General features: G+C 38.1%; 1 protein-coding gene across 1 annotated transcript in view; it reads left to right on the plus strand.

Moving 5' to 3' along the window:
• The window catches only part of LOC126416695 (tectonin beta-propeller repeat-containing protein), a 206377-nt gene that overhangs the window by 68906 nt on the left and 112827 nt on the right, over positions 1–24644 (plus strand). The window contains exon 9 of the mRNA XM_050084501.1: positions 10115–10468. Coding sequence (XP_049940458.1) covers positions 10115–10468 — 354 coding nt within the window. The remainder of the gene's footprint in view (positions 1–10114; positions 10469–24644) is intronic.

Here is a 24644-nt window from a genome sequence, read left to right on the forward strand (position 1 = left end):
GGTGGCCATTGAACTCCATATACTTACCCTTCACTATTAATACTCTTGCTTATTCTGTCAATAAGTATTAAATGCTTTTTAACTACTTCACATTAATTATGAGTTCTCTCATGTAATTCTTATGGAAGCAATTATTATTTGTATTGATTACTTACATTGTTTAAATTTCGGTAACCTAACCTTAAAGTTTGAAAAAATTATTTTGAATTTGAGCAGTGTGGGAGTAACATATTTCCGTATTTACTTACCATTATTTTGGGTCAACTACATTTTTCTTATTATTTACTACTTCTCAACATGTTTTTCGTCAAAGTGTTTAACGTCATTAGTCTGTGAGCTGATGACTGCAGTTGAAAGTGAATTGATCCATGAGATTTAGTTCAGCTTAATCAGAGTTTATGTTTGCACTAATCTAACACCAGCTACTTTATAGCATCACCTCTAAGTGTGATGGATATGAAGATCTGGCATTGCACTAATGTTAGTTTCTTTTATTGACATTTGAAAACCATCTAACAAAATTATTCTATCCTGAAGAGGAGAGCTTTCAGAAATATGGAACAAATAAAGATGCATTCTAACAAAGAGAAGCTATTGTTCAAAATTAATTCTCTTTACTGGAGAGAAAATGGTGCTTTCATTTGCAAATAAATTTCATAAAGTAGTTTAGTGCAATTTTCTTTAGTAAGACTGACTGTTGCTGCTGTTCAAAAAGTTACTTCTAGAAATGAAACTGTAATGTGAAATGTAAACTAAGAGACAAATTACCTTGCAGAAAGTATACAATATAATTTAAGAGCTTAAAGTTATACACAAAGTAAAACGGTTCTCTCTGTATGGCATGGGGCAGTAAAACAGTGTGAGGTAATGCAGCAGGTAAACTTGGTACTCCAATGGGAGAAAATATATTCATATCCCATTTCATCATCCCTGGTTTAGGTAGGTTGTGGCTTTCAGATTTGCCTAAGGATAGTATTTTGTAAGTCCACTTATTCCCTGTAGTCTTACCAAAGTGAGTCAGTGTTTTATCTTGGAATGTTTGTAAAATCTTGGTTCCTAGGTATAAAAAACAATGAGGGAAGTTGTTAAGAGTTAATGTGTTGAAAAGACACTGTAACACATAAGAACTGAGTGTGTGTTACTAAGTAATATAACAAATTATCATTTTGAACCACTAACATGAGTGAACATTCACAATGAATCTAAAGAGTAATTGAAGTGAAATATTCATGGAATGAAATTAAAACTTCAGGGGAGATGTGGGAGGTAACAAACATAATTTGGTAGACAAAATCAATGGAAAGTGGGGGGGGGGGGGGGGGGGGGTGAGAGAGAGAGAGAGAGAGAGAGAGAGAGACTCCCTCCTCATCAAATTATGCAAGACTTTGGGACCATCAAGATGTTTGCTTTCATTTTCCCTTTGTTTCAGACTAGTTTTCTATCTTTGAAAGTTGGCAATTTCTGTTTTGTCCTTCAGTATTTGGGGAGAGCAAGCATGTTGTTGAAGTAACTATGGTGATAACCAGTGCTCAGTGCTTGTTGAACCATTGCAGGTGTTTCTAAATATTGTAGTATACAATTTCTTTTACAATCCAGAACCTCTGTGTTCACAAAATATCATTTCATCACTTATTAAACTTGTCCGCAGTGAAGAGAAGTGTGTTGAGTGCAGCGACTGCAGAAATTTTACCAAACAATGTCGGGTTTACACCTTTACAACCCCCTGCGTGGTATTGCATAGACATCAACATATAGTTTCATAAATTAGCCTTCCAAGATGTCCTTGTTACTGCAGGAGAAGAGAGTTTATTTACTATTGTTGCTGTTAGCTCTTTTGTTTGAGTGCCTCAACATTGAGGGAAAAGACTCAGTTCTGGAAGAAGGAAAAAAAAAAATTAATCTTTGTGATTAGACTTAAGTTTGCAGTATAATCTACAGAAGCATTCATTTACACTACATCAGTACTCTGCAGATCACATTCAGGTGCTTGGCAGATGGTTCACAGAACCACTTTGATTATTTTTCGAGCTTCCACTCTCGAATAGCATGTGGGAAAAATCTTTCTGTGCTGTGAGTGCTTATTACTGTTATTTTATTACAATGGTCATTTATCCATATGTGAGTGGAAGTCAACAAAATATTTTCGCGTTTGTAGTACAAAATGGTGATTGATATTTTGTGAAATGATCTCATCACCATGAAAAATGCCTTTGTTTTAATGATTGTCACCCCAGCTCACAAATCATATGTGTGACACTCTTTCCTCTATTTTGCAATAATACAAAATGAGCTGTCCTCCATTCAACTTTTTCTATGTCCTTTGTCAATGCTGTCTGATAAAGACCTCATAATGTACAACAAAACTCTTTCAGAGGACAGACAAGCATATTGTAGGCAGTCACTTTAGCAGATCTGTGGCATTTTCTAAGCCTTCTGCCAGTAAAACAGTCTTTGTTTTGCCTTTCAATCCCAAGGCATTTAGTTGAATTTATAATCTTTAAATTTGTATTATTTATCATGTAACCAAATTTAATGTATTCTTTTTAATACTTGTGTATAGGACCTCACACTTTTTGTTGATCAGTTTCAGTTGCTACTTTTCACACAATGTTCTGTCAATAATTTTGTAATTTGTATTGATCTTCTGATGACTTTACTAGATGGTAAACAACAGCATCATCTACAATCAATTTGTACACGGTGGGAGGTGGTCAGGTCAGGATGTGGGCATTCTGGAAGGTTGGTTTTGTAATAATAAGCATAAAATCTATTAACAAGATGTCATATATATTGCAAATTTAGGGGTACGTAGGGCCCACACAGTGAAGACGCCGGATGGCTGAAGAGATGATTACAGCCTAAGTTTTGAGTGGATCATAGGAGAGTAAGAAAAAGAACTGGTTGGGGACCACCACCACCAGCAGCAGCAGCAGCAACAGCAGAGAGAGAGAGAGAAAGCTCATCTTGACCCAGCAGTTGCTCCCAGATACCGAGGCCTTACATGAGCAATTTCCTGTGCTCCCATTGGTTGAGGGTTGCAGGCAATGTTCACGAGATGTTTGTTTATCTGCAGTCCTTAACTGTGTGGACAATGCTAGCCCAGCTACATGGATGGTACTGTGAGTGAGCCATGGGAGTGGTCTCCCACAAGCAGCGTTCTAAGTCAAAGAAACCGATTTTTTTAAAAAAATGTAGAATCATTCTAATTCCCTCTGAAAGGATACCAACTGTACATTCCTTCCTCTTTCTGCAGGAGTAGTGTATCAATTATACAGAAGTTGTGAGCTGTTAAATACTCCCTGGGACAGATGGTGCTATTTTGGGGGCCTTACATACTAAAGTAGGGCAGTTATTAATTGATTGTAACAGTTTTGTTTTGAGGGGCCTAAACTTACAATAGTTACCATTTGTTCCTTAATTTGGGGTATAGAGGGCATCCACTAATAGCACTTGTCTGAACAGTCCAAAACTTGAAGATCAATGGGGAGGTGGAGTGGCACTGTGAGGCACAACAGCGAGATCAGGTAGTGTGGTGAAGTGCTGAAGGTGGCTGCAGGGCTGGTGTGGTAGGCATTACTTGCCAAGTATCTCATGCTTCATGAACGACTGGTTTGGAACAGCAACCGTCCGTCAGGTACACATTAGACAAGATTAGACAGTGACACTGAAGGGTGTTTATACAGGGTATGGCAGTGTTCATAGTAGGATATTAAGAACACACCAACAGGCAGTAACTGCAATTTATTTATTACCTCTTATGTCAATTAATAGTTAAAGGCATGCCATTTACTACTGTGTAAGTCATTGTCCATTGTGTGGATTACTTTTTGAATATGACTCCTGTCAAATGATGCCCCCTCTGCATAACACATTCATCTAGGCAATGTTGGAAGCTTTCCATAACTCGGAATAACATATTCCCTGGGACATTGCTGATGGCAGTTCTGATGTGATCCTTCAACTCAGGAAGTGTGGCACAACATGTTCAGAACACTTCTTGCTTCAGATAGCCCCAAAGGAAAAAGTTTGCACATGAAAGGTCAGGTGAGCAAGGCAGCCAGGAAACGTCATCAAATCAGGAAATTACTCTACTGGGAAATGTCTGTCACAAGAAATCCATGCAAATTCTGGCTCTATGCAAAGTCGCTCCATCTTGTTGAAGCCATAATTTTTCCACATCCACACCGACCATACCTGAATGGTGAAGAACGAAGTCTTGCAGCATCTTTAGGTATCATTCACTGGTGACAGTTACAGCCACACCACTGTCATCCTCAAAGAAGTAAGGGCCAATAATCCCAAAGGAAGCAACTCCACACCCCACTGTGACAAGAGAACTGTGCAAGGGCTTGATGTGCAGTTCATGCGGGTTTACATCACTCCAATAATGCATTTCCTGTATATTCACTGAACCACATAGCTTGAAATGAGCTTCATCTGACATAAGGATGGTGTGCAGCATTTGTGGATTTTGACAAAGGAGATCACGCATGGTTAAGCAGAATCTTTTGCGTGAAACCCAGTTGTGAGACCTAATTTCCTGAAAAATCTGCAGCTTATATGGATGAAAATGGAGATCTTTGTGCTATATTCTCCTGAATGAGTGATCGGACATATGCACAGTTTGCGCATGATGCCGAGCAGATCTTTTTGGGCTATGCAATAGTGCAACACAAACATTTTCCGCGGCTTCTGGTGTCCCCACAGTTCTTTCACTTCTTCCCAGTTTACCATTGCAAACAGAAGCTGCTGTTCGAAATGCACATACCCACCTCACAATGGTCCGCCATCTGGAACTTTCCCATGATGTCCCAAGTTGAAATGTCGCCAAAATAGATGCTGGGTAGCAATAACAGAGTCGTTATTCTTGAAATAACTTTCAACAGCAAAGGCACGATGCTGTGCACTCCACTGCTCCATATCACTGTCACACTCGAAATGGCAGCTCATTAGTACACGAATGCGGCACAAGCTGGCGCGCATTCCTGCAATACGTCATTGTACTACAGAAGTTAAATTATGCTATGAATGCTGCCGCACCCTGTACAAAAAAAAGGGATACATTTGTCTTTGTTACAGAAGTACAAGATGCAAAAGCCTTCAAAGAATTTTAATTAGGAGAGTGCCACTTTTCCGTTACAAAGCAATTAAGGTTTTTCTTCGCCAACATTTGTGAGACAAGTGAAAAGTATAAGGAGCTGATCTTTCTACCTTCATATAAGTTATTCCAAAAGGGTATTTAATGGGATAATCCTTATAACTAATACAGTCTGACTAACAGAAAAATGATGTTAAAGCCTGTTTTTTTTTATCAAAATTAAATAGTAAGAATCATTAAAATATGACTGAAGGCAATCTAATCCAGAACTCCATCTTAGGAGGATGCTGGTAAGCATCTTGTACCAATTTGCCTTTTTAAACTAACATTTATGTACTACCGAACATTTAAATAATGTTCTGGGCTATATATATATTCAATTGAATAGTGTTAAGGCAGAACTACTGCTGACAGCAATAAACATTCCTGCACCGAATGTATTTAATCCATACTGTCTGATCACAGTTAGGTCCTTTGTAAAATTTTCAACTGAACTTTCCTCTGACTTAAGCCAACTTCTACATCTACATGGTTACTCTGCAATTCACATTTAAGTGCCTGGCAGAGGGGTCATCGAACCATTTTTATACTACTTCTCTACCATTCCACTCTCGAAGGGCATGTGGGGAAAAGGAACATCTAAATCTTTCCGATCGAGCTCTGGTTTCTTATTTTATTATGGTGATAATTTCTCATTACGTAAGTGGATGTCAACAAAATATTTTCGCATTTAGAAGAGAAAGTTGGTGATTGAAATTTCGTAAATAGATCTTGCCGCAAAGAAAACCACCTTTGTTTCAGTGACTACCACCGCAACTCGTGTATCATATCAGTGACACTCTAACCCCTACTGCACGATAACACGAAACGAGCTGCCCTTCTTTGCACTTTTTCGATGTCCTCCTTCAATCCTACCTGGTAAGGATCCCATACCGCGCAGCAATATTCCAGCAGAGGCTGGACAAGTGTTATGTAGGCTGTCTCTTTAGTGGGTTTGTCGCATCTACTAAGTGTTCTGCCAACAAAGTGCTGCAGTCTTTGTTACAACTTCCCCACAATAGTATCTATGTGATCTTTCCAGTTTAAGTTGCTCGTAATTGTAATTCCTAGGTATTTAGTTGAATTGACAGCCCTTAGATTTGTGCGATTTATCGTATACTTGTAACGCTTTCTGCTTCACCGCGTTCTATGAGCACTTAGAGCTGTGGCTCTTTTCGAACACAGCTGCTTTCAATTATAATACCTATGTTAAGTTTACCCTCATCTGTGTTTGACCCACAGCATTTGAGACTGAACTCCTGTTTTTATACTTCTGCAACCCTTTCACAACCTAAAAAACTACCAAGTCCACTCCACACAGGATCTGCTACCTATGTGCCCACCTCCTGTATTTAAAAGTCCCCGATCTATTATGCAGAGCCCGATACCCCCCACCCTGTGGCACAAGATAAGGGCTTTGTAGCTACAGTCACAAAACCATATGAGCCACTGATTTAGACCCACTATTTGGCTCTGTACCAAAAGCCCACAGTTGCTCCTGTCAGCAATGCTACTGACGGTGAGCTCTCCCTTCGTCTCACGGGCGAGACTGGCTGTTTTTACAGTTCGTATAATCAGTAGAAACCAGAGAGAATCTCTCTGATCGAAAGTGACACACATCATTAGTACCAACATGAGCCACCACTTGCTGTTGGCTGCACTGTATGCTTTTTATGGCCTCTGAAAGGACCTGTTCCATGTCCGGGATGATTCTGTGGTATGCACACAGAGTGGACTGTACTAATTCTCCCCCTTGGCAGGCATTGCCCAAGGAGCTCCATCATGCACCAGACATTGAAGCTCCCAACTGCAATAATCCCAACCTGTTATTCAGACCAACTGGGACCATTGATCAGTCCCCCAGAATGTCTTTCGCTGCCTGCCACACCTTGAAATGACCTCCCAGTCCATCATGAGTAAAGGAGCAACCTCAGCACAGCAGTAACTGGCCCAACCACAGCAACAGACCAGTTAGAGGACACACGGGACATAGTGGACATCCCATGGATCCGGCCAGCCACAGTGAGACCCACTGGCAACAGCCAAAAGCTGTGCGACCAAAGGCATAATCACCTGGAGTTTTGAATTAAGGATCACCAACTGAGCTCGCATCTGAACACAAAATTCACAGCTCTTGTCCATACTAAAGATGTCTAAGTCATCTTTCATCCACATCAGTCATTGGCTGTCCAAAACAACAAGCAACAGAGGCGCTACAGACAGTGGAACACTGCACTATGCAGTTTTTTTTTGTAAATGCAAAACTGTGCCTCATAAATACACAAACATGCAAGAAAATTAATTAATAAACTACAAAAGTACAAGGCACAATTAAGTAAGTAAATTACTTCTACAATTCAAAAGTAATAGCAGTGTGCATAACTACAATACTAGGAGAAAGGATGATCTTCACTATTCAAGATTAAATCTAACTTTGGCACAGAAAGGGGTGAATTATACTGCCACTAAAGTCTTTGGTCACTTACCAAATAGTATCAAAAGTCTGACAGATAACCAACAAGTGTTTAAGAGGAAATTAAAAGAATTTCTGAATGACAACTCCTTCTACTCCATAGCGGAATTTTTAGATATAAATTAAGAAAAAAATTAAAAAATTAAAACAAAAAACCTTGTTATATTAACTTAATTATGTTGTTAAATTAACTTAATTATGTCATGTATTGGAAAATTTGACTCGTTCCACATCATTACGAAATATCATACTCATGATCCATGGAACTAGTATTAATCTAATCTAATCTAATCTTAAAATAATAAATAAACAAATGATGTGGTCTCCTGCTGCTGTTGGAGTGAAGGTGGGGGCCAGATTACAAAAAGAACTCTGATGTAATACAAAATGTCAGAAATAATTCTTAAACATCTGATCTATATGAGATCGGAATTTTGAGATTATTCAGCTAGAGAAGAGTTGGGCAAAGAAATCAGACTGTGCAATAATTCTCACATTTATCTCCTTTTACTGTCTTTGGGGTTGTGTGGATGGTTTTCTTCTGAAAGTCGGATGCTATGTCTCCAGTCTCATAGGTTCCACACATTAGCTTGAATAATTGTATGGGTGTCACTTCCCCCAATGTGTTTAGAAATTCCAAAGTAATTTTATCTATGCCTTATGCTTTGATCACAAGTCTTCCAGTGGTTTGGAAGGTATAAACCAAAGTAGATTTTTGATGTGATTAATTTACAAATATGGTCTCTAAATCACCAAAAACCAAGAAAATAGATTTGGTGTTGAGAAGGAACTCTCCAACAGTACATCTAAGAACTGAAGATGAGGGGACAGATAAGGTGAGCAACTTCCAATATGTGAGTAGTGTTGTTTCCTCAGCCAACAGTATACCTCAAGAGACTGGAAACATAATTCAAAGGTGTTCCAAATTCCATTATGTGGTTGGTCAACTGCTATCACACCTTCTAAGATCAGCCTGTACAAAATGTATCTCCAAACTATACTAAGACCTGGAGTACAAGCAGCAACAGTTATTGTAGTGAGTAAGAACCTCCTCTTGGCAACAGAAATGAAGTAGTTCTTCCATTGTTGCCTGTAGAAAACGAGAAGAATAAAATAAGCACTGAAGATATCCAACAACTGTTAGAAAGATTCCTGCAGAAGACTTGAATTGAAGCAATTTCAGTGGTATGGTCCATATGAAGAGGAGGGCTCCCTGCAGAACCCCTCAGCTTCGCTTTCACCAAAATGTCCTAGGCAGGAGACCAAGAGAGAGATTTTATGACAGCTGAGAGAAGTAGATCCTTCGGGACATCAAAATTCGACGTGTCAACTGGCATCAGATATGCGAACAACAGTTGTGGAAGCACAAGATAATTGCAGAATATTAGCAGCAACTGTATCAGGTTCGCTGGAACAGAAAAATTATAATGTGGTGGTCATGATGATGATGGAAGAAAGTCTAAAAATTGTGTGTACATACTATAATTGTGCCATATTATCTGAAGTCAAACAAAAAAATGTTTGTACTACAGTACAAGCTTTGTCTGCAACAACAGTTTCATCCTAGTAACACAAGTCAATTGCCATATTATCTCAGTAGCATCTAATGGTATTGGGCACTGCTGCCAGAGGAATGATGATCTACTGCTGTACTACATCCTAAAAGCATAAAAATTACTTTGTGGTTAATAGTCACAATTGTGATGAGACCATACCAGTCCGAAATAAGATTTGTTCATTGATATTTTAATAATTCTTATGACAATAGTTGATCTGTCTGTAGGCACCAATGACAGATGTTAAAAGTAGTGCTGTGATTAATTGTTGTCTGCTTTTTGTATTGCAGTGCTGTGATATTCTTTGGGTTATTTGCAATAGCATATGCTATTTGGATCTAGTTAAGAAGCTGTAAGATACAATGCCTATACATAATTCAGGCTTCTCCATTTGTTAGCCTGCAGCATGTCATTGCAGAGCTGCATACTGCTTACTGTTAAAGGTTTTGTAGTAAAGATAGCTCCAAATTTTGTCCAGTGGTATAGAGATAAAAGGCCTCAATTTTTAAGTTCTATATGTTGTAGACATTTTACACTTTTATCTTCTGATTCTGTGTTTAATCCAAGTAAATGAAAACACTGTAGTATTCTCTCTTGTCTTCAGCATTCACTCATAAGGTTTGGAACTCCTGTTCAAAAATTCATATGTTTTAGAGCAAGTTAAATTACTGTAAGAGGGTTATTTTGAGGGTTTTAGGTAATCTGACTTTCATTCAATTTATTCACAGTATTTCTACTATTTCCTGTGTATTCATCACTCATGTCTAGAGAACCTTATGAATTGTAGTAATTTAGAAAAGTAATACAGTGAACAAGTTGTTCATTGTAGAAGTATCAGTTTTATACCATTCTTATTCTGGAGAAAGGAGTCTTTATGTTGTCATTATTTTTGGTAATTATGTTTTAATAATTATACTTGTGAAATTATAGGGCTGGTGTATATTTCAGGTCTGAAGATGATTCAAATTCTGCTGATGGCAACAGTGGAAGCTTCAACACAATTGCAGCAATCAAAGAACATACTGAAAATTCTCCAAGTAGATTACGTGTGGCGGGAAAAAGTGCTGGTGATGTAAAGTCAAATCCTGGAGTTTGGAGTCCTATTAGAAGTGTAGGTTCTGTGGTTGGAATGGAAGCACATCCAGAATCAGACGGAAGTGTCTTTGATCCTGACTTATCTGCTGATTCTGGAGTGTATGGTGATGATGATGCAGGTGAAATGTACTGGTCAGAATGTGATGTAGTGTGGTGTATGGTCGCTGCTGGTGCATGCACAGTGGATCCTCAGTGTTTACCAAACTGGTAAGTTTGTCACATGATGTTTAAGATTTCCTTCACAACAATTGTAAGAGTCATTTGATTTCCAGGGACTATTATATAAGAGAATGTATTAAAAATATATGCCAAATGATTTGTTAGTGAGGTGTGATATTCATAATTTTACACATTACCTACAACGACATCTACATATATGCTCCACAAGCCACTGTCCAGCGCATGGTAAAGAGTACGTGGTGCCAAAATCATAGATTTCTGTCCTATTCCATTCACATATTGAGCGAGGGGAAAAGTGACAGTCTGTATGCCTCTGTACACACCCTAATCTTTCTTATCTTATTCTCATGCTCCCTATACATGGTATACAATGGTAGCAACATAATGGTCACACAGTCTTCTTCAAATACAGGTTTTCTAAATTTACACGACAAGGTTTTGTGGGGACTATGTCATATTCCTTCCAAGGATTACCATTTAAGTTTCCAGAAATTACTGTTACATTTCTTTATGGGTTATACCAAACTGTTACAATCCTAGCGATTTGGTTACCTGAAATACCAGGTTTCTCCCCGGGTTTATTGGAGGCTCTGCCAAGCTTATGCAGAAGGCTCCATGCCTATCTACTAGAGTATGACGTTTACGTTTTCTACCATCTCACGCTATCATACTCTTCTAGCAGCGTCAAGACTTGGGAGGAGGTCATCTGCAATATCTCTGTCGCCAGTTTCGCTATACTGTTCATAAAGTTGTTCACAATGTTCACTCCAGCCCGATATATATTTGTTTCTGTACCCACCAGGAATAAACTTCTTAGCAGCAGTAAGAACAGCCCCAGCGAATCTAGGGTAGTTTTTAGGTTCCGGTGGAATAAAACAGATATATTTATGGTTGTGGTCAGCAAAACTGCACCAGTCAGCCCTACTGAAGTTCCATCTGGTTCATGGTACAGATCTCGCTATTGGGACAGAGTGCCCCATATCGAGGATTACTGGCCTGTGCTGACTCTGTGGGAAACTAGGTATGACCTCTCTGGATGTAGGCTCTGGGTGCCCTATGCAGTCCTGGGACACAAAGCAGAGATCCAGGTTGTAATCTCTTCGCCAAGCAGCCGATCTGAAAGTTCCCAAATCCTTGGCATCAAAAACCAGGACAGATTTTCATTTTCAGCCCAGTTGTTGAGCGCAGTACCACACTCATTGTAACGTGCATAGTTCAAGTGTCCACGGTGACTATTAAAATCTCCAGCATAAATTGATGGTTGGGCAGTAATTGGCAGAATATCCAGGGACAATGGCACATTTTATGGCTTGTAAATATATCATTATCTATAAGGAGTTTAGATAGGTACTTGCTTTCAGCTCAGCTAATACCTTCTATGCTTAGATGGCATACTCAGATTGAAGGGCCAAGTCCTTTAAACAGTTGGTACTGAAAAGGTCTGTTTTAAAGCTTTTTTATTTTGATACTATCCATTATGAGCACCTATTTTAGAAAGTGGTGACTTAAACCCAGTAAAAGTAAAACTGAAGTATGTACATTTCATCTGGCAAACAAACAAGCTAATGCAGAACTCAGAGTGAAAGTTAACGGGAACACACTTTGCCATAACAAGTATCCGAAGTACCTTGGTGTCACCCTTGAGCGCACCCTTTCATATAGAAAACATCTTGAAGTTACTGCTGCCAAGATAATAAAACAATATTATTCAAAAATTGTGTGGAATGACTTGGGGAACTTCTTCAGAAACCGTGTGCACATTATCCATTGCACTGGTCTTCTCAGCAGCCAAGTATTGTGCTCCGGTGTGGCTAAACAGCTGTCACACCAACTTGATCATCGTCCAGTTGAACCACACTATGCAGTTAATAACTGGGGCAGTCCGACCAACGCCTACTTATTGGCTTCCTCTGCTGAGCAACATCTACCCACCAGCAATCCACAGAAGTGAGGCGTTGCTTAGGGAATAATGCAAGTTACAGGAGAACCTGGAACTACTCATACAGGAAGACATACCAAGCTTATGACGAAATAGACTCCGTTCAAGAAACACACCTTTACGGCAAACAGAAGAGCTAGATGCCAGTAATACTGGGGTGAGAGACCTGTGGGACCAGAGCTGTCAGCTTATTGAAAGTCCTGAAAAGCATGAGTGGTTCCAAAAGTATAATTGTGATACCATTCGCACAGAACTCGACAGGAAACTGTGGGTGAAACTGAACAGAGCTCGCACTGGGCATGGGCGATGTGCACTCTCTCTTTACAAATGGGATGCTACAGAATCTCTGGTTTGTGACTGTGAGGCTTTGAAACAGACAATCAAGTACATTAGAGATGAATGCCCCTTGTGTTCCTATCAGGGGAGCTGGAGCGACCTCATAAAAGCTGATGATATGGCTCTTATGTGGATTAGAAACCTGGATATTGACATTTAGTTAGTTTTATATGTAGTTTTGTGTCTTTATATTCATGTTATATATAGTAATACTAATGTCATATACCTGTAATTTTAAACTGCATGTGAGCCATATCAATAAATAAATAACAATCCTAGCGACACATCTCTGAACTCATTTGGTGTATGTTGTCAAGTGTACTTGATTAGGAGTCCAGTTACCTGTACGGTTATTGAAACATGAGGCATTCATCATAAGTTTTATCAGTCTAGAGTTGCTTAGAGAAGGAGAATATTTTTTGTTTTCCTTATAGCACTGTACTCACAACTAATTGAAACATTATTAGAACAAAAAAATGTGAGAGTAGTGACCTGTATACACAGAGAGAGACAAAAGATTTACATGCTGTCACATATTCCAGGTAAAAATATAAGGAAATGATATATTGCTACTCACTGTAAAGATGACGTGTTCAGTTGCAGACAAGCACAATGAAAAGACACTTACACATTAGCTTTCGGCCAGAGCAGACTGTAGAAAAGGAAATGCATACATGCATTTATTCACACAATCAATCGCACTTCATGCATGCATGACTGCCATCTCCAGCACCTTGGACGTGAATGCAGCTGTCACATAGAATGGGAGCAGCATTCGGGAGGAGGGTGGCGAAGGGGAAAGGATAGCAGGGTATGGGTGGGGGAAGAGAAGAGCACTGTGTGATGGAGTGTGCTGGGACTAAACTACCAACAGGCACAGTGTTGGGAGGTTGTAGGGCAAGGAGATGGGGGGAGAGGAGGGGGATGAGGGCAAAAAAGGAGAGGAGCAGGGAAGGGGAGAGACGGGCAAGTGTGCTGGCAGAGGGTGACGCACAAAGAGGGTGAGGGGACAAGAATAGGTAGGAATTGATAGGGCAGAGGGGGAGGAAATTGTTGGGTGGAGTGTGTGGGAACAGTAAGTTACCATAGGTTGTGGCCAGTATAATTTTGGATGTGGAGAATGTGTTGTAAGGGTAACTCCAATTTCTGCAGTTCAGTAAAGCTGATGGTGGAGGGAAGGATCCAGATGGCTCATGTAGTGAAGCAGCTATTGAAATCAGTTCACTACCTGAGCCATCTGGGTCCTCTCCACCACCACCAGCTCTTCTGAAATGTGGAGATGAGAGTTATTCTTACAACACATTCTCTGCTTCCAAAATTATCCTGGCCTCAACTTCCAGTAACCTACTGCTCCCACACCCTCCATTCAACAGTTTCCACTCCCTCTGCTCTATCACATGCTCCACATTCTTGTCCCCTCACCCTGTGTGTGTGCTGCCCTCTACCGATGCACCCAGTTGTCTTTCCCCTTTCCTGCTCTTCTCATTTCTTGCTTCCACTTTCTCCACCTCCCCACCCCACAGCCTCCCGAAGCTGCCTCTGTTGGCAATCTGGTCCTGCATGCTCCCCCACCCGTACCCTATTATCCCTTCCTCTTCCCCACCCTCTCCAGATTTTTACGTGACAGTCACATTCCAGTCCAAGCTGCCAGAGATGGCGGCCTTGCTTGTGTGAAATGTGATTGCTTGTGTGAATGAATGTGGGTTCGTTTCCTTTTGTGAAGAAGGCTTTGGCTTCTAGTTAATGTGTAATTGTCTTTTTGTTGTGCCTGTTTCCAACTCTACGTGTCATTTTTACAGTGAGCAGCAATCTATCTTTTGAAACTTCCTGGCAGATTAACTGTGTGCTGGACTGAGACTTGAATTCGGGACACCTTTGCCTTTCGCGAGCTAGTGCTCTACCATCTGAGCTGCCCAAGCGTGACTCATGACCTGTCCTCACAGCTTTAATTCCACCACTACCTTGTCTCCTACCTTCCAAACTTCACAGAAGCTCTCCCGCAGACCTTGCAGAACTAGCACTCCTGGAAGAAAGAACATTGCGAAGACATGGCTTAGCCACAGCTTGGGGGATGTTTCTTTTTCTTATATTATGGACGTTCCAACCTGGAGTTTCCATTGTTTAAGTATTCCAGTCAGTTATAAACCAATAACCTTTAATTGTCAAGGAGAATTGAAAGATGTTCCTGATTGCTTCTTAATAAAATGAGAATTTTGGTATAGTAGATGAATAAATTATTTGAGATATTTCAAATATATCTTCACAAGTACTACATTTTTGATAGTTGCAAAGGTGGATATGAAATACCTTTAACAACTTGAAATCAATTAGTACACTATGGTGGAACAGATGGTGAAGATAAATAAATATTTAACAGGAATGGTGGAAAGGGAGAAGTATGACGGAAATAGCAGCAAGTAAAATAGGAAGGACATTAACAGAAACTGGGTTCGTTATCTAAGATTTTCAGAATAAAGACCGAAATTGAAATGATGAACCATGTCACTAATCATGACCCACACCCATTTTCTTATATATTTTATGTTACTGTAGTGTACTATCCCTGTACAGAAACTAGCTGAATGCAGACCCTAATGGGTGAACATATCTGCATTTACAGAAACACTCCACAACCTGTTTTATTGTACAGAGCAGAGGGTACTCTGTATTAATATTAGTTACTGTAACCGAATTCTGTTGATCAGTGGAGAGCATAGAGAAAAATAAACAAACAAATTGATGATCTAGCTGTGTTCATGATTACACCTCACATTACTGCACATTGGTGGTTGCGACGTCTTGTAATCTTTCCCTCCCACATCACTATTAAAATTCTCTGTCTCTGCACAAGTTTTGAAAACTTCAAGAGGCCGAAGATATACAAAAGAAAAACGTTTTTACTTATCTTCATTTTTTCTTTTTGTTGTTGGCTCCAGTTGTTGCATCTAGGGGTACATTCTTGCAGCTGAAATTTTGATTTGGTGGCTTCCAGATGACTATATAATTGATGAAGTACTATCTGTTGCTATGTTTGTCTTTTATTTTATCCCATTCCTCTATATCACGTAGACTTCACAATCTCCATAATAAAAAAAAAAAAAAAAACAGTAGTTACATTATTGTAGACAAAATTAAAAAACACATGCATTTCCATCAGAAGCATGCCCACTACTCCTGCATTCTGTGGTACTCACAATTCCAAAGAGTTTACAAACTTTCTTGACAAAAGAAGAATCTTCGCTAAAATATACCATTATTTTGTAAATGAGTCCTCCAGAAATAAATTTTATAATTATGATCAGATTGTGCAATTAATGATAGGACTTTTAAGTATGCCAGATATTTCTTAATTTCAAATATTTCTAAAAGAAGAGTGATTTTAACTGTAGGTAAGGAGTACTAACAAACTGATTTCTTTTTACATATTTTAGCCCGAAACATAACACATCATATACAGAATCATATGAAGTTCATTCAGTTAAACAGCTGATATAATGATCATCTATAGAAGAATCGATAGTATACATGGTATTGGTTATTTCTATAAAAAAAGAAAGGTAGTGTTAGAAAAATGTGTTCCATGAAACAATGTCCTGATGGCCTCCTACATCATATTTGTTGAATTAAGCAAGGTGTTTGAAACAATGGACTCTTCAGTTCAAGATCTTGAGTAGTCAAGATAGAACAGAGCTTCTCCTTTTAATGATCTGTAGATAACCACTGATGGAATTGTGTTATCAGTTTTATGTGATCCATCAATTTTTTTGAGTTCTTCATTTATTTTTCTGTGCTTTTGTCAAAGGCATACACTGATCCATTTCTTTTATTAATGCTTTGTTCATCTCATTTGAGATAGTTCATATATTTTCTTAGATGGACATTTTCTCTTGTTGGAGCCCGTACATCTTTCTGCCTTGTGTAACCATGCTGTGTATAATGACTCAGCATAGACCTAGTTTTCCTTGATAGCTTAAACTTCACAAAAACATTTTACATATGTCAGAGCATGTTGCATATAAGATGTATCCCACTCAATAAAGAATTATTTACTTCAGTGTATAAATCTCTTTGTTAATCAATTCTTTATAGTTGTAAAGATAGTGTAAGTAATCACATCTGTTGCTGGATTTAGTTTTGTTGTCAGTAATGTTTGAAGGCCAATGTGTCAGTAATGTTTGAAAGCCAATGATGTCATTTATCTTTAAAGAGAAATAATGGGGAAAGATGTGTAAGTTTCTGTTTGGGGATACATATGGAAGAAAATGTTATCCTCTATCCTGCTTCCCCCTAAGAGATTTTTGGCTGGGAAGATATGTTAATCAACCTAAAAACACTTTCAGTTGAAAGAAATTGCATACAGTAGTATGGATGTGGATATTGGACAATGACTAATAGAAGTTTTTGTGAGGAAAGTTGCTTTTTGAAAGGTTGTGGTACATGGTACAGTTCATTTGTTAAGTGGTTGCCAATATACACCAAGGAGAAGATCGTTAACTGACAAGAAAAATGTAACATGAAGCTGTGTATATTAGAAAGTCTCCTGTATCTAGGTGAGATGAAATAGCCAGATTCAAGGTATAAACCATAACAGAGAAACAACAACGAAGAATATTTAGAGGACTAACTTTCCCAGAATACATGTGACAGTTTATGTCACTTGCAGTCAATGCACTAACTGAAGAGGATGAAGTAATAGCAACTTGTTCTTGTGTCTTCAAGAAAAGTGATAACTTTTTTCAAAAACTAAATGAAGATCTACTGTGTTTTGTTTTCGGAGTGCAATAGTTATGTGTTAACATAGCAGTTCTCTGTCTGACAAATATAGTTTCCTACATTGCCTTGACGGTTTCAAGTGCCAGAGGGGCATTAATGCCTTCGAGCAAATGACAATTAGTATTGTGACAATTCTCATTGTTAATATGAGGAATTTGTCATCATTCAAGCCATTTTTCATTTTTGCAAGGAATTTATATGTACCCCTGATTTTATACAAAAGACACAGTTTATATGCTGTGCTGAAAGCAAGAATAATGTGTTCTGGAGTGACGGAAGATGGCTTGTTAAGTAGATCTAAATATACAGGATGACTGGGGTAAGAAGGTGGCATTGCAGGGGAGAGAAGAAGATAGGTATGAAAAAGAAAAGAAATTAAAAAAAGTTCATTTTGCAATATTTATATCAATTGTAATGCTACTTATACAAATAGTAGATGTACCAACACCAGTAAGAAACAGCAGCAGCGTCAGTAGAAGTCATGTAGTGATGGTGATGACAATAATATCAGTAATAATACTGAAATATAACACCCAGATTATTAGTAAGTACTAACTCGTGCCAGGAGAAGTCACAGCAGCTTGTAAACCTGTCAGCTGATGCTGAAGCTACAGCTTGAACTACTAACATTGGCCCGTTTGCCACACTGACAATGAGACAGTTGATGTTTGCATGAAGGACTTTATTTGTTTAAAATTTTAAAAAGCGTTCTATCAATGGAGTGTAAACAGCAATCGGTATAAAACATTAAAATTCACTAAATCAGTTCATCAGGCCGTAAGCATTGCAATATAATAGTGGTACATATTCAGATCTATTTCTGTACAGAGAGATGGTAATATGGCAAAAAAAGTAAAAAAGCTACAATAATAACAAAGTACAATTTGATACCCATGATGGCAGATGGTAGCAGTGGGATAAAGCAGTATTCATAAGAGCACATATGTCAACTGTCGAATAATGCAATGTTTACTCAAGAATATATACTGTAAGCTCTGCCCATCACATACAACATTAAATCATTGACAACCAATCATGTACGCCTTACGTGAGATATGCTACACTGAATGGTATAGTCGAATTTACAAGAATAATTGATATAGAAATACAGACATCAATCACGCACATAAAGGTTCACAACAAATCCTATAATGATTAATTTAAAGTAAAGAAATGAAAGAACAGACATGATTTGATCATCTTTGTGTGGAGACTGCTCTCTATGGGCATTTGTATGAGCTAGTTGGGTGAAGCAGGGACTTAGTGGTGTAATTAGAAGGTATGAAAAAGACATGGAAAAAATATATAGAAAACTTATTTTATGGCAATAGTTGTGCTTTTAGTTCAAGTACAGATGAAATCAAATGAAGTAAGTGGTACAGATATACTATAAATAGAGGTTCAAACAGCCATCGATCTAATGAAGTATGGAAAGGCTGTGGGACTAAATAAAGTAATTCTTAAAACTGGTGGATGAAAATCATATAAAATGGTTAACAAAAATCTTCAGTCAAATTTATGTATCTGCAAACATTCCATTGGAGTGGCTGAAATCAGAGTTCATTACTCTGCCCAAAAAGCCAAACGCAAAACAATGTGGAGATTATCATACGGTAAGCTTAATGAACCGTATCTTGAAATTGTTTTTGGGGGTGGTACACAGAAGAATATATAGACTATGTGAGGAAGAGAGAGCCCCTAATCAGTTTGGTTTTGTTAATGCTGTGAGTATGAGAGAAGTCTTGTTCAGTGTACAAGTATTGTTTCAGAGATGTAGAGAAGTAAATAAAAAATTATTTTCATGTCTAATAGGTTAACCAGAAGGCTTTTGATAGAGTAAAACATGACAAATTGATGGAGATTTTGAGAAATGGAGTAGAATGGAGGAATCATCAAGAACCTGTACTGGGATCAAAACAGTGGTATTGGATATTGATGGAGAACAAACTGAAGCAGTAAAAATTCTCAGGGATGTGAGACAGGGATGTATCACATCTCCCAAACTATTTAATATATACTCAGAATTCATATTCAGAGAATCTCTGGAAGAAGTAAAAGAAGGAATTGTGATAAATGGAATAAGATCAAACAACATTCGATATGCTGATGATCCTATTGTATTTTCTGCCACTTTCAAGGTGTTATGATTATTAATGGATGGAATTGTAAGAGTTAGCAGTCAATATGGGCTTGAAATAAATACCACAAAGGCAAAGTGCATCGTCACAAGTAAGGAAAGTATTACAGGAGGAAACTTAGTCATAAACCAAAGAACTGTAGAAAGGATAAAACAATATACATACCTTGGAAACATAATAAATGAAAATTGGGATAACTCGCAAGAAAATAAAGATTCACAGTGGGAAAGGAAGAAGTGTGTTTCAGGAAGTGAGTGCTGTATTCAAAAGCCATAACCTAACTTTAAGAACAAAAATCAGACTTTTGCACCGCTACATATATTCTGCTCATGTATGGGGCATAGACATGGACCTTAAATAAAAACATGGCGAAGATGCTGGAGGCCCCTGAATTGTAGCTTTATAGACAGATCCTGAGAATACATTGGACCCAGAGAGAGACAAACATAGAAATTTTGAGAAGAATGAACAACACCTATATTAATCAAGATAATGAAATGTGAAAGTTGCAATATCTAGGTCATATTATGTGGATTAGAAATAGATCTGATTTGCTAAAGCTTAAGGGAAAATAACAGCAAAAGGGTCCTGGAAGAAGATGACTATCTTGGATGCTTGTTCAGTACATCTTCAATAGAACTGTTCCATATTGCTACCAACAACAGAGGACAAGCCATCATGATTGCCAACATCTGAACATGATAGCACCGAAAGAAGAAGTTGAAAGTAGTCATAGCAAAGATGGTTGTATTTGGTTACCATAACAATGGCTTGGCACTATTGACAGTTACACTCCAGCAAGACCCACAATAGACACTGTGCCATAGGATGGAATGCTGAGGAGGCAGTAGCTCTCTGATGCCTTGGAAGTTGTTCATTGTGTTTAATCTTTGATAGACAATAGTAACAAAGACACTAACTACTGCAACTCATCCTCCAGTTGTTAGAGTAAATCACAGAAGACATCGGACAGTGGCTGCCTCCTCAGCATTCCATCCTCTGCCATCGTGTCTGTGGTGGGCCTTACTGGAGCGTAACTATCAATACTAGCAAGCCATTGCTGTGGTAACCAAGTAAAGCTGTTTCTGCTATGACTACTTTCAAATAGTTCATACAAATGCCCAAAGAGGGCACTCTACATACAAAAATGATCAAATAATGTCTGTAATTTTGTTTGTTTACTTTAAACTAATAATGACAGGATCTGTTGTAAACCTTTATGTATGTAATTATTGCATAAATTTCAGTACCTAGTTTTCTTGTAAATTCGCGTAAGAAGTACATGATTGACTGTCAATGATTTAACAGTGCATATGATGGGCAGAGCTTGCAGTATATATTCTTGGGTAATGCTGCCTCATTCAGCCATTTATGTGTATGCTCTTACAGATAGTGCTCTTTCCACTACTACCAGCCACCATCATTGGTATAAAATCATACTTTGTTATTAAAGTAGTTTTTATTTTAGATGTTTTCTTAGCCATGTTGCTATTTATTTGTATGTAAATCCCTCTCAATATGTATTACTATTGTATTGCAGTACATATGAGTTGAATGTGATCAGAATTATGGACTGAAATCAGCTGCCAACTAAAATAAGTATCTGTTGTGATCAAAACTGTTTTACCAAATTTTAAAATCCTCTACTTGTGTTTCATAAGCTCGGTAGCCACTTTGCTCTTACCATGCGGTCAGATGCTGGACATCTTGTGGTGTGACTAAAGTAAATGCTCTCTAAAGAGGACTGTAAAAAGAACCAAAACAATAGCTGTGAATTGGAGGAAAGAAAGAAGTTGGCACCCTTAGTTTTAAATGGTGTGTCTATTGCTTTCGTTGTAGAACTTTAAACCACTTTCCTTCTCTCTCAGCACTCTCCTTTTCTTATTTTATTCCATACTTACTGGATCTTTTGCTAGATTTTCAGTCTGTGAGAAGGACTCTTAACATTTTTCGGACGACAAGAGACTGTGTGGTATTGGGTTGCAAGACACACACGTCTCTTAGTTCAGTTAACTTGCACATTGTGTGTAGCCGATCCTCTTCTCTGGGTAATCAGCTATGTCAAACTCCCACAAGCTTCTTCTCCGAAGATTATAGCTGGTTAAGGGAATTTATTAAAATACTTCTCTATCCTTGAAATAATTTTGGTACTCGTATAATAATTTTTGGTTGCATCACATTATATTTTCAAATTTCACAGATAATAACTTCTGCAAACTAACTTATTCCTTACACATTAGACTCATTTACACATATTCAAATAGCGTACATGTCTCTTGTTTCGTTCATAGCCAAGACATGAAAAATTTAAAAGTCTCTGGTCCCAAGCGAGTCCAATACATGAATTTGCATAGCACTGTATATTCAACTGTTCAATAGTCTTTCTTACAATCACCACAGACACTAACACATCAAAGAATATGACATAATTAATCATTGTTTTCTCCTCACGCCTTCTGTGGCGCGGCGGCAAACACTTGTCGTCGTCAGTGACTTGCCCCTTTTACAGTCTTCTAATAACAAACTTCCGATCTGCACATAGGAAACAGGTGGATCAGTAGAAACAATCTCACTCTCCCGCGCTCGTACCTAAAATATCGGGTGTTTGAGGCGGTGGAAGGCTGAGTGTTTCTAGAATTTACCCCAAAATGTTTGAGGCACTGTGTATCCCTCCCCTTAGCTCGAACACGCGATATTTTATACATATTCATTATGTATAATAATATTACACAAGATAATAATTCTTTATCTTTTAACAGTACCTCTCTTTTTTTTTTACTAATAACTGTGCATATTTTACCACAATTACAAAATGTGAACCTTTCGATCCATGTTGTGAGTTAGCTCTTTTCAATCTCCAAAAAAAAAAAAAAAAAAAATCTTTGTTTTCTATTCCTCTTCAAATCGTAAATACCAGTTGCACGTAAGTCATGAATACTCTACTACTTTGTTCTTACTTCCTGTACTATTTCTCCTAAGTATGTACTTATTCATTACTTATTGTAATCTGGAGGAACTCTGGATAGAATAAAGTGTTCCCTTCTTCTGACATTTGTAAATCTAAAACGTAAAAATGCTAGTGCTGCATAGAATTCATACTTACCAGACTCATCCCTTTAAACATGTGACTTCTGTCACAATACTGCCCTTTTTCCCTTTAGGAATCGTACCTGTATCTTACATGGGTTGAGCCTAGGAGTACTCTTTCTCCTTCCATTTTGGTAGGTATGCCCCTTTATTATTCCTATCCTCCTATGGTACAGGTCAATCCCCTTCTTGGTGCCCCTCTCCACACAGTATAGATCAGCCTTTCATAGGTCTGCCTATCCGCCCTTTTTCTCATCCAATAAATGTCAAGTGCGCCCTCTGTATCCTTCTTGAGTAGGCCTCCTGGTTCATTGCCCTAGCATACATTTTTATGAATAATATTCTTAAATATTCTCTGGTAAAATTAAAATCTACTTTACGCTTCTGTTCCACTTTCTAATACCCCACTTCTCACTTTTACCATATAAATGGATATCATGCTCATACATAGTGGATGCTATGTCTACCTGTATTTACCAACTCCCAGTAGATACTATGCCTTTTCTCAAAGGGCTAGCATGGTACATGTAAATATATTTGAGAGAAACAAATAATAATGGTGCAGATCTGCCACATATCAACAATGTAATATGTGAATCGACTCAGATGTACATATATCTTTATCCCCCTACATCCCTTGGCAGTTCTGGCATCGCTTCAGGTTTCTAATATGTAATTCTCCTGTTTGTGTTTAAGTGTATCTTTGTGTGTATGTAGATGTGTGTTTGTGTATCCTTATTCTTCAGCCTACTTATATGAAATAAGTTGAAGGTTATTGGAAACCACGGGAAATTATAAGGACTTCAGCGATAGAAGTATGTGTGTATGGAAAGAGAGAAAGATAGATCAGTACTCAAATGAGAAGTAAGATAGGAAAAAGTAGAACTGGTTACTAAGTTCGAAGAAGAGAAAGAAGATAGCCCCAGAGACAGGAAAACCCTTCCCACCCCCCTTCCCCAGGATCCCTACTTCGCCGGTACTTGAGTGAGAAGCCAGAGGAGGTATGATGTTAAATGTCTCCTACAGAACAGACATTCTCACCTTAACCTTTGAAGCCCCCGAAGAAAAATCTTAGCAACACCTATGGAATGGCAAATGTGAAGAATCAGTTACACTTGTCTGTGAGGATTGTCTGAAAGGTGGGGGGGTGTGATTAGTGTTATCATGCTTGTACTTATACTACCCACCCCTTCCAAAAGTGATACAAACCCTCCCATTTATATTACGTCTCACAAAAGGTATAAAATATTCTATAAAAATAGAAAATTATACACTACAATAACATAGCTATTTAGTCATTCACTTTACACTATATTTCATACACGCATAAAGTACTCCGTTCAGTTTATCACATCTAGATATCACTTTGTTTAAATAGTACCATGATATTATACTTTTCACTCAAATAATATTTTATTCATTTCATTTTGTGTCTAGAGATAACTGTCCATCTTTGATTCTTTTAAATTGGTCCTAATACTATGGTCATATCTGGTTTTCTACGTACAAAAATTATACGACAGTTTAAGAATTCAAGCATATATTACAAACTAGTTGAAGAATTGAACAGAATACTGTGCAGGAAAACTAAATTTGAAGAAACACCAAAAACAACTAGGGATCCGATGGTCATCACTCCACCCTTTAACACAGAAAGTTAATATCCCTGGGGGTAACAACTTAATGTCTTTTACATTGTATTGTCCTTTTTCTGATCCTATTAGAGGATCTACTAAAACTACGGCTTTGGGGTGTACCACCGTTTGCACTCGATAAGGTCTCTCATACTTTTGAAAAAGCTCTGAAGATGCTGTTTTACTAAGACTAGGTCATTAACATTATACTTAGGTTCAACAGCCTTCTCGTTATGTTTACTCACTCATCGTTGAGCTCTTTCAACCAAGTTCTTAGAAACTATTGTTTGATTAAG

The sequence above is a fragment of the Schistocerca serialis genome, chromosome 1 (genome assembly GCF_023864345.2).
Source record: "Schistocerca serialis cubense isolate TAMUIC-IGC-003099 chromosome 1, iqSchSeri2.2, whole genome shotgun sequence".
NCBI classification, from domain to species: Eukaryota; Metazoa; Arthropoda; class Insecta; order Orthoptera; family Acrididae; genus Schistocerca; species Schistocerca serialis.